Source organism: Dermacentor silvarum, chromosome 2, assembly GCF_013339745.2.
Source record: "Dermacentor silvarum isolate Dsil-2018 chromosome 2, BIME_Dsil_1.4, whole genome shotgun sequence".
NCBI lineage: Eukaryota > Metazoa > Arthropoda > Arachnida > Ixodida > Ixodidae > Dermacentor > Dermacentor silvarum.
The window spans coordinates 7,157,346-7,173,999 of record NC_051155.1 but is presented as its reverse complement, the minus strand read 5'-3'; the positions used below and the strand labels follow the sequence as shown (position 1 = coordinate 7,173,999).

At 49.2% G+C, this 16,654-nt stretch overlaps 1 protein-coding gene across 5 annotated transcripts in view; it reads right to left on the bottom strand.

Annotated features, from left to right (window-relative positions):
* Nucleotides 1–16,654, bottom strand: part of LOC119441296 (autophagy-related protein 16-1) — a 445,594-nt gene that overhangs the window by 251,209 nt on the left and 177,731 nt on the right. For all 5 annotated transcript variants that reach the window (XR_007465397.1, XM_049661133.1, XM_049661132.1 and 2 more), the window contains one exon: nt 6,535–6,655. Coding sequence is in view for 4 of the 5 variants with exons in the window: in XM_049661133.1 (XP_049517090.1) it covers nt 6,535–6,655 (121 nt within the window). In the remaining variant the exon portion in view is untranslated. The remainder of the gene's footprint in view (nt 1–6,534; nt 6,656–16,654) is intronic.

The following is a 16,654-nucleotide window of genomic DNA, read 5'->3' as shown; positions in this document are numbered from 1 at the left end:
AAGGGACATTTTTACATACAATAATGGGTATTTGAACATACATTGAGGGACTCGCGAGCAGTGGTGCGAGGGATGCGCGAGCTGTGGCTGGGCGCCCTTGGGTGAGGCCGGCCGAGACTGGATCCTGCTGGCGTGGACTGCGGGATCGAGCCGTTTCCCACAGGATCGAGCCATTTCCCACAACATAAATTACATGTTTGTTCTATAAATTTGTAGAGTTTAGGACAGAATGTGTATCAGTTTGAAAGCACTAGTAGACAGCCGTGCACGGTCTTCTCGTTTGTCTCCGATAGCGACGAGCAGAAGGCGGTGGATAGAGAAGTATGATGCACGGGTGAGGTCTAATGTGTGTTATTCCGCGGACAAAGATGTGGTCGACCACGCCACCATGTTGAGAGGCATGCTCGGAGTCAGAAGCCTCCCTCATGTACTGCGAAAAACACGCGTTTTGAGGCTTCGATAGGTCGATGTTGAAGGCCCTGCAGATGGCAAGCGGCATGTCGCGTTTGCAAGCATTGTAGCAAGGTATGAAGGCAGTCTTGCTGTAACCTGTTAGGTGCGTTGACATAAATTGCAGCAACATGTCCTTGGTGGCCCCAGGACTGACGTTGTATGCCATTGTATGTTACGTGACCCATGCAGGTATCGTGGATAGCTTACTGTGTACTAGCGTATACTCGCCTTAGGGCGACAGATGTAGCGCGATCGGTTCGCGCTACATCCCCATTGCTCCAAATCGACGTCAAAGAATTTCGCTGAACAGCGGTACCTACCCAGTCCAGCGTCTAGAGTGATCCATCTTGGCTTGTGCATACAAATTGCATACTCCTCGACCCATGTTAGTGTTATGGTTGGTTTCAAACTATATTAGCTCAGCACAGCAGCCCGATGCATTACCCGTTCGTCCACGATCTCCCAGTGACCCATAAATGCGGGAAACCAGTTAGGCACAAACATATGTAGACACAAACATACATAGACAAATACATAGACATAAATAAATACATAAACAGCCCTGAAAAGTGTGAAGTATCCTAAGAATGCTAACGCATCAAAAGTACTTCTATGCGTTCAGTAGAAGTGGAGTTATTGGCAATCGAAGATCCCCTTTGAAGAGTGTTTCCACTCCTTCTTCAATACCTTGCACTGCGAAGGCTACGGAGTAGTATTCCAGTGTAGTAGTACACTCTACCTGGACCCATGTCACCAACAGAGAGCAATTGGAGCATGTGGTTGTCAGTCAGTGAATGAGCTTGTCATTGCATCCTGCGGCAGCCGCAGTATCTATGCTAGCAGCAGATGCAGCTACATGAACTGTAGTGGCCAGGTATAGTGCGGACGACAGGGCTGGAGTGCATGCTCACACTCATCTGCTCCAGTCTGGCCTAACGCGCCTTGATCGATGCTCTTTTGAACTGTGTGGGGATTCACGACTCTCACACTGTCCCCTGATGTTGTTTTCCCCGCATGGCTCCCGTCTCCTGTAATCCGGCGGCGGCGGCGGAGTTGCAGCGTATTACGAGAGATGGCGCTAGTGTTGCGCTGCTAACGCCACCTGACGGCGGGGGGTTACGGGGGCGCAAAAGGGAGAAGGATGTTCCTCTTCGGGTTGGGGTCGGTGAGCGATGCGGATGTCCCGCGCGTGTGCCGATCCATGCTTCGCGAGACCGTCTCGCGTGGCTAGGAGCAGGGCACCGGTATGGATGAACACGGATTGTTCGAGCATGCCACCGTTCGCGTGACCGTACACGTGAACGACTGCCGTGTCATAGCATGGGGCGAACATATTCACTCGCTATCCGGTCACGGTGAGTCGGACTTCCTTGACTTGTTACGCGCCCATGTGAATGTTCTATGCATAGTAGGTAATTCAGCTAGTGTGTATTACTGTATGAAAGGTGCAATAAATGCCCTTTTGATTGTTTGCACTACTGTGTTGTCGTTCCTTTGTCCCAAGAGCACGTGTGAGACCCCACAACTGGTCAGTGGAAAACATCATGAAGGTGCTTTAGTATGGCCACGCTACATGGTGCGGACCAGCTTTGTCCTGCACCAGCTTGACCGATGAATAGTAGCGACATCCAAATCGCGCATTTTGAAGTGCTATCAATGGCTCCCTACGAAGCGATGTTTTCCAAGCCAGGAGCACCCAGGAGTGAGTGTGCGCTGCCAAGTGTACGTGCGGTCTGACCTTAAGTTACACATGGTTACAGGCTAGCTGAGTGCTTAAAACTAATCGAAATTTGCTAGACCCGACGTCTACAACATCCATAAGCACCGTGGCCAACGTTTCATTCCTATGTGGGCGGGCACAGCTGAGTGTGGGCATATGATAGTTGGCTTCTTCCGAAAGTAGATAATTCTTATCGAAATTTGGAACGCAGATCTTTGCTTACTTCAGCCGGTTTAGTAAACTGCATTAATAAATACACACAGTAAAAGCAGGAAGAAGCCCACTGATCCAAACACGCTTCTTGACTAATGTCAACTAACAGCCAATGACAGCACTCTATGGGAATCTGCCCATTGACGTCAAAGGACATTTGCCGGCAGCCTCGAAAAGGTGAGAATGCCTCTGTTGAAAAGAGAGTGTTTGAGAAAAAAGGTGACTTAGAGCTCCAGTAATGAGCTTCATGCGCCACGCACGAATGCAACATTTGGGTGAGGTACTCACAGGAGCAAACGCTGACTGCAGAATGTGCTTTTTTTTCACCAATCCTGAGGGATGGTTCAAGGCCCATTTAATGCATGCATTTTTACCCACTCCTAGGAACCTCTAGCTGAGGGGCTCCTATCTGAACACATGACAGCAGAGAAATCATTTGTCTCGGTAACAACTGCACCGAATTTTATTAGGTGCAGTTGCAGTAATTTTATCAGGTGCAGTATTAGGTCGCATCTAAAAGAAAAAAAGTTAGTCTAGTGACTGTTGGAAGTGAAATGCTGATTTATGCCGTCAATGTTTTAAAAAAAATTGTTGAATATCACAATATTAAAAAAAAAAAAAACTATCATGCCTCTGCAACTCAGCAATGAAAATATGTTACCATTCTGTAAACTGCACCTAATGTTACAGTGGAATTTCGATGATACGATCACGGCTAATACGAATTTCCGAATGATACGAATTTTTCTGAGGTCCCGGCCGAGCCCCATTACTTTGCAACGTGCTAGAGAATGGGTGTTACGAATCGATTTTCGACCCGCTTCGTTTGATACGAATAAACACCGCCCCACTGACGGCCGCGAAAGAGAACAGCGCGCGGCCACGCGCGTTTTCCCTTTCTCTTTTGGTGCAGAGGCGCGGACGCGGCGCCGGACAGCGCGGAAGCCGCGACTGGGCGCGAGGAGTTTGAAGCGGTGGCACTTTTATTGCTCTTGTGCTTTTCTTTTTGTCTCTGCACTCGCTGCGGCGGCCGCGCGTGGGGAAGCGCGGCCGCCACAGCAAGCGAAGGTTCGTGCGGTCTATCGCTTCAACGGAAACTGAGCGGCGTAAGCACAGCGCATACAAAGGTCAGAGCCGTGTGGAGATCGCTTTCAAGATACGGTGCGCGCGACAACACCGACAGCCGGCACAGGCGCAAAGTACAAGAACGCATTTGCTGACAAAGTAGGAGCCCCCCCCCCCCCCCCACTCCCTCGCTCCCGCGCTACCTTCCTCCTTTGCTCCTTTCGCGTGGGGAGATTGTGTCGCCAGTTACCCTTGCGCTCGGTTGCAAGATACGCATTTGGCGCCGCAGCACAGCGTCGCCCCCCCTCCCTCCCATACCCCCACGGCCTTTCGCGCAACGGAAGTCGCGTTTGCTCTCCGCTGTGCGTTCGCTGTCCGTGAAGGCGCGCGTCCCCTGCGCGCTTTCACTCGCATATACGGCGCGCGGTGACGACTTTATCGCCCTTGGACTCGTGCTCCACATCTCATGCTCCTCCTCCGCATCGCCCTCATTGATCTCCTCTCCCATCGGTGGGCGCACCTCGTGCTCGCTACCGCCCTTGTCGGCGAGATTTTCCCGCGGAAGCCGCAATTTCGTCTGACGCGGCTGCACTGTAAGCGGTATGCGTATACAAGGACTTCTATGGGAGGGTGAACGGGAGTCGGAAAAGGCCGCGTTGTAGCCAGTTCTGCACTATTAACGGTTACGTTATAAGTGGTCTATACTGTAAATGCTCTTTACGTACGTGTGCCTGAGTGAGTTCACCTCTCGACTCTTTAATTTAGCTAGTTTTAATCGTGTTTCGATGATACGAATTGCGGCTAATACGAATTTTTTTCGTGACCCCGTGAGATTCGTATCATCGAGATTCCACTGTACATCTAAAGCGAACAAAACTAATGTATGCTAAACCACTATGAAGTATAATTACAGTAAAACCTCATTAATCCAGATTTCACAGGCCTAAAAGAATGAGCGAATTAACCAAATGTCGAATCACTGAGGGTATCAAGAAAGCAATAAACAAATGCTTACTACGTTAACACGCTTGAATGAGTATGTGCTCATTCATGAACATGAATGAGCAACTCCATATTCTATTCTGCACAAAAACAGTGCGGAAGCTACAATTCTCATCATCTTCTGACTGAGTGGCTCTGGCAGCAGCGAATGCCTCGTGACTTTCTTCGCAGCATGGCTGCGCTTGATCTGAGACATGCTTCTCCATCCGCCGTACAACCCGGTTATTTTTTCGCCGGTGAGCTGGGGTGCGATCTTGTACGCGTTCCAAAATGGAACGGAGGCAGTCCGTTCCATCGAGCCGCACACGATTGGTCAATTTGATCGTCACGGTTCAAATTGACCAATCGTGTGCGGCTCACATTTCAAATTGACCAATCGTGTGCAGCTCGATGGAACGGACCGCCTCCGTTCCATTTTGGAACGCGTACAAGATCGCGTTCCTGGTCGCCAAGAGATCGTTCGTACATCACGATGTAGCCGGTGCTCTTCATCCTGAAATGCTTTGCACCGAGTCAAACCAAAACTGCTTGCCGCAACCGCTGCTGACAAAACTGCGGCCACTATTGATGTGATCATGGTCGGCAATCCTTGTGGTTCTGAAGGCCCGCCGCATACACTGAGTCAAAACGAAACTACCATTTGGTGCAACAACTGCAGACGAAACTGCAATAGCTACTGACACAATAATGGATGGCAAATACACAGTTTTGAAGGCACGCCGTTGATGCGTGTACCAAGTCAAAACGAAACTACTGTTTGCTGTGACTGCTAAATAAAAAACCCACTTCCGACAGTCGCTAGAATTTAACTTTCTCTGTCAAATGAAACGACTTTAATTCAAATTGGTCCAGAGGTTGTTTCACAAAAGTGTTTGTGTGTTATACACATATCTGAATAGCATCCGGCTTCGGAGTTAACCCCGAGCTAAAGCTTATCAGAGACTGGAGCGCAGTAACCTGGCAATAAATAAAATGAACAAGCGGTCACAGCCATACATGTACAGCGGCGACGAAACGTCTGAACGCACCTTTTAGGAATGAAGTGCCGCCTAGCATTGCTCTGAAGGTGCTGAAACTTTCCTAGGCTTCCGCTAAACCTGATTTCCCGCTTTGCACCATCGTGGCTGCCTGTGCTTGACTGCAGCGTGTTGATGTGCGTGCTTGTGGACTTAATAATTGGCATTTTTGTGCGTGTTGTTTCGAGTTGTGAGCGTTGGAAAAAAGTGATTTCTGTCTTGCTTGTCATCACGCTATGTGTTACCACGATATGCTCGCCCGCATGCCTCTCCTACAGGCCACCACCGAGTTTGCTTGTGGGCACTCTCACATGGTATGCCTCGCTTTTGCCATGGCCACGCGTCCCTGGGGCCGTATGCTCTAACGATATAGTGTCTTTGTTTTTTACGTGCCAACAGTAGTTCCGATTATGAGGCTCGCCGTAGTGGTGGGCTCTGAATTAATTTTGACCTACCCGGGGTTCTTTAACGTGCACTACAACGCAAGCACACGGCCAGGATTCGATCCCGCGACCTCGTGCTCAACAGTGCAACGCCTTAGCCACTGAGCCACCGCAGTGGATTAACGTACAGTTCACATTCTGTTCTTCTGCCCCATGGCTCGGATGTAGCTCAGAGGCTGCCGTACCGCCATCCTGGCTGTGATTAGACCCTCAGCGCACCACATGATAAATATGGAAAATGAAATAGAAGATTACAAAATACGGGCCCTAGTTGTGTCAAACCTATTTAAGACATAAAAATAAGTTGTGTGAATTTTGTTAGACTTAAAAAAATAAGTAGGCTAGTTTATTCATGCAGGGAACAATGGACCCCAAATGATATCGCACACATTAAAAAAAATTTCGTCGCTTTGTTGTCACGTCAAAAATTATTTGCTTATTCTTCTGCAAAGGTCACTCTGAAGAATATGCAAAAAGAAGAAAAAAATGTGGCCCTGAATGGCGTAAAGCCGACGCTAGTGTACAGCAGTGCAATGTTTCAGCTGCAATGCATCCAGTGGCCTGAAAGGGAGCAGCTGACGGCACAGTGCCCCCAACCTTAGGTGAGAAGGACACAACTCACAGGCTCGGCTGCGGAGGTCCCAGATCTTGAGGGTGCGATCGTGGCTGCCCGATGCCACTCGCCCTGTGTCGCCCAGAAACTTGGCCGCCAGAACTTTGCGACTGTGGCCAGTCAGTGTGTGCTGGAGAGAGAAACCCGAGCAGTGATCACAAGAGGGCAGGAAAAGTAGATGTACGCAGCTACAAGGATCATTCAAGCACAAAAGAATCATACCATTTCGCATTAGGACAAAAACTACCATACAATTTCACAAAACCACAGCCACTAGATTACCTGCCCTCTCAAGCAGCCTGCCGCATCCCGCCGAGTGCAATACAGAAAAGCTAGCTGCCTGAATTCACAGTTGCCGCCGTTTTTTTTTTTTTTGTGGGGGCGCTGCACAAAAGGTGTGTTTTGTGATCTTCTCGCTTTCATGAGCATGAGCAGAGCAAATGATGTGCTATCAATGCGCAAAGCGGCTCCTCAATGTAGGCATGAGTGTGAACTAAGTGACGCTTGCCAGAAGAGTCTGCAAACTTGCTAACAGAGGACACCAGAAGGATGACGTACCTCAAGGCGTGAAAAGTGCTTCAGAATGTGGTTTCACGAGCAACACTGTTTGCTGGAGCACAACCGCAGGATTGAGTGATCAAATAGTTGTGGCAGGAGTGACGACGCAAGAACTGAGGCTACATGCTGCAATAGCTTGCTCCCTTCGAATCTGTGCGTCATCATCAGTCATTCCAAGAGACTGACTGCCATAACAGTAACACATCGCTGAACTGCCTCGGCAGGTACTTACTGCTCTTGATTGCGCATGCTTCGTGCCCTTTCTTGTTCACACGGGATCTAGCAGCTGGAAAACACATCGTACAATCACAGTTTGGTGATGTATTGAACGTTGGTACCAGAAGATTGTGTTTTTCATGAACATCTTCATCGGTAAAAAAGAAGCATAACTGTATTGGATAATTTCTTGTGTTCTCGATTGCGAACATTGGCGTTGGGAAATTGTATGAAATGGGATCGTATTAATGGGGTTCTACTGTACTACTACTAATAATAATCACAATCGGGTCTGCGTGAAACAAACGCAAGTGTGGTGTCTCTGAAAGGTCATCGAAGAGCCTTCTGTTGATTTCAATCACCCGTTGGCGGCTTGTCGAACCAGTCAATGGCACATGAACAATGGCAAATTACAATCACTCAATGCACCATTGTTAATATGCGACAGGACCAGCACATGGGCTTGCTGGCTGAGGGTTAGCCAAAACGAGCTGTTAGCCACAACACGCATGCATCCAGGATATGCCATCTGAAGTAGCTCTGTCCGAGTTCTTGACATTTTTTTTGCCAACAAAAATACACAAACTGAGTGTTAGCCTCAACACGCGTGCATCCAGGATATGCCATCTGAAGTAGCTCTGTCCGAGTTCTTGACATTTTTTTTGCCAACAAAAATACACAAACTGAGTTGTGATCGAAGAAAGATTTGCTTCACTGTAACCAATATTGTCTCATATCTTGCACTCTTCATTTCTTTTAGCAGTGAAATATGCATTAAATGAAAAAGCGTGGCCAACCAAATGTTAGATTCATTTCGTCATGCCAAGCTAAGACTACAGAAATGGGCAGTGAGAATACGAATTCCAAATATAGCAAATATGATGATCATAGTATGCTACTATTCAATCGCCCCCAAATATTATTAATTCACAGTGTCATGCGCAGCGGTAAATGCAAGAATAAAGGCTATGAAGGCACGAGTAGGCATGAGACATTCCGGCGTGCCTGTTGTTCCCGTACGATCGTTTCCGCTGATGACTGTAGCGATTCCGTCGCTTTATTTCGGTTGGATGCCGCTCTTGCTCATTTGCGTCGCACATTTACAGCGCTCCACCCTCGCCACACTCTGAATTAACCGGTGTGAGGCCAAGTACATCCTCATGAATGAGAGTTTGAAGTCACTAAATAATGCATATACCTGCCGGGACCAGGGGACGAGTCCAAATTATCCGATTTTCCAAAAAACGAGGGTTGAATTAGTGATCTTTTTACTATTTCTAGGCTTATCAAAAAAAATTTTTCTTGTCGGACCAATTCTGTCACCTGCTAAACCACTCAATCAAGTAGTGACAGTGTCTAGCCAGAAGATTGCTAAGGTGGTTCCTATATATAAAGCAGATGATCGCTCAAATCCTTCAAATTGCAGACCTATTATCTGACCTTGGTGTTGTTAATGATGATTATAAAAAGCCATTTCCCCCTTTTTTTAAAGTTTATTTTGAAGAACAACCTGCTTTGCAATGAACAAGATGGTTTCAGACCACACCCCTCTATTTCTACCACTGTTATAACTCTTGCTTAGTTAATTAATTCCAGATTTATTGACAACCAGTCAGAAGGTGTTATTTTTTAAGACCTCAAAAAAGCTTTTTATAGAATTTACCTCAATCTACTGCTTCAGAAATAAGGTCATAACAGTTTTTATGGAAGCACTTCTGAATCGCCAATGGCTTTTTGCAATGATTAGTATCATGTCCTCAAAGCACTTTTTACACACAGAGTTTGGTTCTTGGACCACTACTTTTTAGTCTAGATGTAAATAAATTACCATACATTTTAGGATCTTCTAACATACTGACGTATGCTGATGACATGTGCATTGTAGTTACTGCTGATGCTCCTGCCAACCTCGAAATTAGAGTGAACAAAGAATTAGAAAAAATCGCAAGGTGACTCAAAAATAACCACCAACTATTAACACCACAAAGACTAAATGCATCATGTTCTACCCTCGGTAAAAATTTAGACAAATTATGTTAATTATTCAATGGATCTGTCATAGATCAGGTACTGCCATTTACAGTGTAGACCACTTATAACGTAAGTCGCCGGAGTCGCGAATATCCGCACTATAAGCGGTATCGCACTATAACCAAAGCAACAATTTTCAAGGCCCGCACATATGCAACACATGTGCACCGAGCCGCCACGCGTATGCGACAGTCGAGGAATGCGGCTAGAACGTTTGCATTCAATTTACAGTCGAATCTCGTTAATTCGAACTAAATCACACGGCGGCACCTCCTACTGGCATTGCTCCGACACCGCCATAGAGTAAAAGCTTAGGAGAGACCCCTCAATGGCGTGCGCAAACAAAAGGAAGAAAAAAAAAAAAACGCGGCGGAAATTTCACCCTCTCTCAAATGGCAATGTCGCCGATTCTGCGTTGCGCCTGAACATGCGTGTACGTGCCGATGTCTCAGCCACGCTACCGTAGCCACGCGTAGAAAATGGCAGCGAACCCTCCTTTCTCCTTTATGCGCTTCCTCTACTTTCTAGTCACGTGTTGACCTTGCACGCTGCGGCTACGGCGCAGAGGGAAGCAGCGGCGCTGTCCCAGGCCGGCCAACGAAACTGCCCATGCTGGCAAACGCCCGCTTCCCAATAACAGCAGAAAACGAAACTTCGGGGAGCTGGCGCCGGGCCAGCTGGAGCGGCGGCGCCTGCTGCACGGCGGCGGCCGCGCATGGTGACAGTCGAAAGTGAGCGAGCTACAAGGGAGGGCGAGGGGAGCCACCGAAGCGGCGGAGTTGCCGAGGCGAATCCGCTTCCCTGCCGCCATCCTCCCTTACATTCCACGGTCTCCGTGTGCGCCCTTCACCGTGCCGTGCCAGCGCCGCCCGCTCCCTGAAGTTTCGTTTACTGCCGTTATCGTGAAGAGAGCGTTGGCCGGCGTTGGCAGTTTCGTGGCCCTCGCTCGCTATGCGCACCGTGATATTTCACGACTCGCACTCAAGATTCTGGTTTCAGCCTCACTGGCTGTTCGTTCGCACCACGTGCTCTTCTCCACTTCGTCTCTCTTCCTCGAGCACTCCTTGGGGCGCCCGTTTGAGGGGAGCATTCGCCATCTCCACTGACTTCCGTACTCCCAGGCAGCCGCACTGTAACCGGTATTTCGTTTCCCGCAACTGCACTATAAGCGATACATGTATACATGGAATGCTATGGGAAAATTAACGGGAGTCTGAAAAGACCGCACTATATCTGGTCCTGTACTATAAGCGCTTACGTTATAAGTGGTCTATACTGTAAATACCTTGGGGTCACAATAGATAGTTATTTACAGTGGTAACACCAGGTTCAATATGTCTGCTCTAAATTGGCGTCCAGTTGCTACCCACTAATTAGGGCTCGTAAATACTTTCAGATGGAAAATTTACGAATTTTGTATTTTGCTTTAATTCATTGTCACCTTTCATACTGCGCAGAGTCTTGGGGCAGAACGTGCAAAACTTACCTAGACCCTGTAACGCCATTGCAGAAATGTGCTTTGAGAATTGTAACCCACTTGGGGCATAACGATTGCAGTTTGCCTCTGTTTCAGAAATTATAGCTTTTACTTTCTGATCTCTTACAGAAACTGAGAATTGCTACACGTGTACTCTGTTGTTAATTACAATCACCCTTTTCATGTTTGACAGACCAAAATGTAGTACTTGTGAACTATTGTTTAATAACTTTAATAGTCTGCATCAACAATACACATGGTGAATGCTTACAGCAGTGTTAATGAATTAAATGTAGAATGCAATACCTTTCAGGATAAATATTGTCACGGTATGATTCATCTAGAGGAGCATCGATGAAGAAGACGCTGATGATCTGGCGCGCGCTCTCGGCCATATGTTTGACGCTTGATCGCCTTGTAAATATACTGTAAATACGTTTTCCTGTTGTGTTTGCCTCCCCGTAACATCTTGGTGGAAGTGCTGGGGGTATAACAGCAAGACGGAGCTCCGCAGCGGCCGCCAAGTCGCCACTCTAGGCATGTCCACCAGTGGTGAAACTGCGTCAACGGCGCCTGCCATGCCAACCGTCAGTCCTGGCTCCACCCCGTGACCCTGGGACCTTTTCCGGCACTGCTGGCGACGACGTCGACAAATGGATTCGACTCTACGAATGCGTAAGCGCACATTACAGGTGGGACCCGACCATGATGTTGGCGAATGTCACATTTTATCTCAAGGGAACGGCGAAGGCCTGGTTCGATAACAACGAAGAGGAGCTCACAAGCTGGAGCGTATGTAAGGCTCAACTTCGCGAGTTGTTTGGCCAACCTGCAGGCTGCCAGCGTGCTGCCAAGCAAGAACTTGCCTCGCGTGTGCAGACGCCTACCGAGCCGTACTTGACGTACATTCAGGATGTGCTGACCCTTTGCCGGAAGGTTGATGCCAAGATGACAGAAGCCGATAAGGTGGCGCACCTGCTGAAAGGGATCGCGGACGATGCGTTTAACCTGATCGTGTTTAAAAACTCTTCGACGGTCAACGAGATTATTACTGAATGCCGACGCTTCGAAGATGCTAAAAGCCGACGTATCGCCCACCAATTCGCCCGCCTTCCGAACACGGCAGCGACATCAACGTGTGAGGATGTTCGTATGCCGACTCAGCCTTCAACATCGGAGACCATCACCCGAATCGTTCGACGCGAAATCGAAGCCGCATCGCCCGCACATTTAATGCGAGGAGAGCCCTGTGATGCCCCCCCTACGATATCCCTTATACAATCCGTTGTTCGCCAAGAACTGGCAAACGTGGGCCTCCAAACCATCTGCTCTCTGAACCACCCTGACAGTTATCCTTCAGCCGCCTTCAACCCTCTCCAACGCCGTTACCCCACTCCGAATTATCGCGATCCGAATGCGTGGCAGACGCCTGACGACAAGCCAATTTGCTTTCGATGTGTACGTGTTGGACACATTTCACGATATTGCCGAAGTCCTTGGCTCTCGTCTTCTCGACCCAGCTCATCCAGCTTCCGCTATCCACCCCGAAGCCGGCACCAGGTGCCAAGCCAACCTGACCAGGAAACATCTGCCGAGACCACCACTACTACCGCCCATTACAGCCGCTCGCCCTCCCCACGACGCCGACCTTCTCGGTCACCCCCACCACGCAGTTCCCCGTCCCCGTCTCACTCCCGGCGTTTTCCTTCAGGAAAATAACGGCTGCAGCTCCTGGAGGTGATGCTGCTATTCCAACCTGCTCTCCAATTCCTCTGTTGACGCTCCCTACCAATCAGAACTTGATCGACGTTGAAGTGGCTGGCCTACCTGTTACTGCTTTGATTGACACCGGCGCCCATATTTCTGTTATGAATTCTCACCTCCGCCGGCAGTTGAAGGAAGTTATGACCCCTGCCCCATAACGTGTTGTCCGTGTGGCCGACGGTGGTACGTCTCCCGTAGCTGGCCTTTGTACCGCATGTGTCAGTGTTGCCGACCGTCAAACTTCTGTTTTGTTCACCGTCCTCGTCTGCTGTTCCAATGACGTCATCCTCGGTCTTGACTTTTTGTCCGCCCACTCCGCCCTCATCGATTGTTCCGCTGGTACTGTACAGCTTGACCTACCAAGTGTAATTGATCAACCCGGACCAATCAAGAGTCGGCTCTGTTCTGCTGAGCACGTCCGTTTGCCGCCGCAAGCCGTGACTTGTGTTGCTGTGACGCCCTCTCCACCAGTTCCCGACGGTGATTATGTGCTCGCTCCCATCACCGCCGTTCTGTTGACTCACAGTGTTGGTTTGCCTCACACTGTTATCACTTTACGGGACAACCTTACTTGCCTTCCTGTGATTAATTTCGGACTGTGTTCACAAGTGCTCCCACAAGGCATTTCACTCGCTATGCTGACGCCCTCCTACGATTACGTTATCTCGACCTTGTCTCCTCCTGATGCTAATCGCTCGCAGACCACCGATATCCCGTCTTCTTCGCCAGATCTTTCTCCTCCCGACCTGAAGAAAATGATTGCTCCAGATCTTTCGTCCCATCACGCTGACGATCTCCTTCACCTCCTCTTCTCTTATAGGGACGTATTTGACCTTTGCGACCGTCCTCTGGGTCAAACCTGCATTGTCAAGCACCGCATAAACACTGGCGATGCCCATCCGATCCATCGACGGCCATACCGCGTCTCTCCAGCTGAGCGCCGCATCATTCAAAAGGAGGTCGACAAGATGCTTGCCAAAGATATAATCGAGCCGTCCTGCAGCCCTTGGGCTTCTCCTGTGGTTCTTGTTAAAAAGAAAGATGACAGTTGGCGATTTTGCGTGGACTACCGGCATCTCAACAAGATCACCAAGAAAGACGTGTACCCGCTCCCACGCATAGACGACGCCCTTGATTGCCTTCACGGCGCCAAGTATTTTTCTTCAATCTACCTTCGGTCAGGGTACTGGCAGATCGCCGTTGATGACATGGACCGTGAGAAGCCCGCTTTTGTTACCCCTGACGGCCTTTATCAGTTTAAAGTCATGCCTTTCGGCTTATGCAACGCCCCGGCCACCTTCGAACGCATGATGGACACCCTCTTACACGGTTTTAAATGGTCCATTTGCCTTTGTTATCTTGATGACGTCATTGTATTTTCACCGAACTTTAAAACGCATCTCGACCGACTTTCTTCTATCCTTTCTGTTTTTCGCAAAGCCAGTGCCACTTCGGACGTCAGCAACTTATCATGCTCGGTCATCTCGTCGACTCAAGCGGTGTTCACCCCGACCCTGACAAAGTTCGAGCTGTGCAGCAGTTCCCCGTTCCGACTTGCACAAAGGAAGTTCGTAGCTTTCTGGGACTGTGCTCCTACTTCCGTCGTTTCGTGAAGAATTTCGCGGAAATCGCACGCCCTCTCACAAACTTACTGAAGAAAGGCGTCTCGTTTTTTTGGGGTGCTGCACAGGCTGCCGCCTTCTCTACCCTCATCACGTCGCTCACTACACCACCTGTCCTGGCTCATTTCGACAGCTCCGCTCCAATAGAACTCCGCACCGATGCCAGCGGCTACGGAATCGGCGCTGTTTTAGTCCAGCATCAGAATGGGCATGCCCGTGTTGTCGCCTATGCCAGCCTTCTCCTTTCCTTAGCCGAACAGAACTACTCTATTACAGAACGGGAGTGTCTTGCTCTCGTTTGGGCGGTGGGAAAATTCCGCCCCTATTTACATGGCCAGCATTTCACTGTGACTACCGATCACCACGCACTTTGCTGGCTTTCGTCGCTTAAGGATCCCACTGGGCGTCTTGGTCACTGGGCACTCCGGCTCCAAGAATACACTTACTCTGTTTCTTATAAATCTGGCCGATTGCATCGGGATGCTGACTGTTTGTCCCGCAATCCCGTGGATCCGCCTGAAGCCTCCGATGACACGCCTGCATGTGTACTCTCGCTCTCCGCTTTAAGTCACATCTGTGATGAACAGCGCCCGATCCTTCCCTTCGCCTCTTCGTGCTTAAAGATGACACGTTATATCGCTACAACATCCACCCGGACGGCCGCGAACTGTTGCTCGTCGTTCCTACGCATCTGCGCTTGAGCGTTCTCGGCCAGCTACATGACGCCCCGACCGCTGGTCACCTTGGAGTTTCCCGGACCTACGATCGCGTTCGGCGTCGCTTCTTTTGGCCCGGTCTTTACCGCTCTGTTCGTCGCTACATAGCTGCTTGTGAACTCTGCCAACGCCGAAAGAAACCACCTAAGCGTCCTGCTGGCCTCCTTCAGCCCCTTGACGTTCCATCTGACCCCTTCTTCCGAGTTGGCCTTGACCTCCTCGGTTCTATCCCGACCTCTACTTCTGGAAACAAATGGATTGCCGTTGCTACGGACCACTCCACCCGCTATGCAATTACACGTGCTCTCCCTACCAGTTGTGCTACAGACGTCGCTGATTTCCTGCTACACGATGTTATCTTACATCACGGAGCCCCTTGTCAACTCCTCACTGACCGTGGCCATTACTTTCTCTCCAGAGTTATCGATGACCTGCTTCGCTCCTGCGCGACAAAACACAAATTTACGACGGCTTACCACCTACAAACTAACGGCTTGACTGAGCGCTTCAACCGGACGCTTACTGACATGCTTTCTATGTATGTATCATCTGACCATCAAGACTGGGATGTTGCGTTGCCCTTCGGTACATTCGCTTACAATTCCTCCCGTCATAATACTGCTGGTTTTTCACCCTTTTATCTCCTGTTTGGCCGCGACCCAACGTTACCTTTTGACACTATCATCCCTGATGTTGTCCATTTGCCAACTGAGTACACTCGTGATGCCATTTCCCGAGCTGATGAGGCACACCAAATTGCTCGCCGTCGCCTTACTACACGCAAGGTCACCAGAAGCACCGCTACGACTCCCGTCATCGCGACGTTATCTATACTCCCGGTGCCCTTGTGCTCCTATGGACTCCGACTCGGCGTGTTGGACTCTCAGAAAAATTGCTTTCGCGGTACTCCGGACCCTACCGTGTCTTACGCCGTGTAACAGACGTCACGTATGAGATTGGCCCGCTCGAGTCTTCCTCGCCAACCGTTTCATCACCTACTGACGTTGTTCACGTATCCCGCCTTAAACCTTACCACTTGCCTGGATCATAGCAAGCACCGTGATGGTGCTTGAACAGCCGGGGGTCATGTCACGGTATGATTCATCTAGAGGAGCATCGATGAAGAAGACGCTGATGATCTGGCGCGCGCTCTCGGCCATATGTTTGACGCTTGATCGCCTTGTAAATATACTGTAAATACGTTTTCCTGTTGTGTTTGCCTCCCCGTAACAATATATTGCATGATTTTTCTGATGCACTTGAGAGACACCATTTTCAGCAACGGAGAGAGCACTGATTCTTGCCATGTCACATAGTTTATGTACCTGGTACATATTACTGTTGTCCAGACAGTTTTGTTTGCCCTAAGCATGAGGTCCTGGGATCGAATCCCGGCCACGGTCGCCGCATTTTGATGGGGGCGAAATGTGAAAACACCCGTGTACTTTGATTTAGGTGCACTTAAATGAAGCCCAGGTGTTCAAAATTATTCCGGAGTCCCCCACTACGGCGTGCCTCATAATCAGATCGTGGTTTTGGCCCAAAAGCCATATAATTTAGTTTTGTTTGCCTACAGCAGCATGTACTAATCTTTCGAATTATTTTGTTCTTGTGGATGTTAAATTGTTACATGATTTACTTATGCTCCTGATCTGTTTATTCGGATGAAGTCATTTGCAGGTAGAAATTGGAATCAGCTAGCGCAAGACAGGGGTAACTGGAGATCGCAGGCAGAGGCCTTCGTG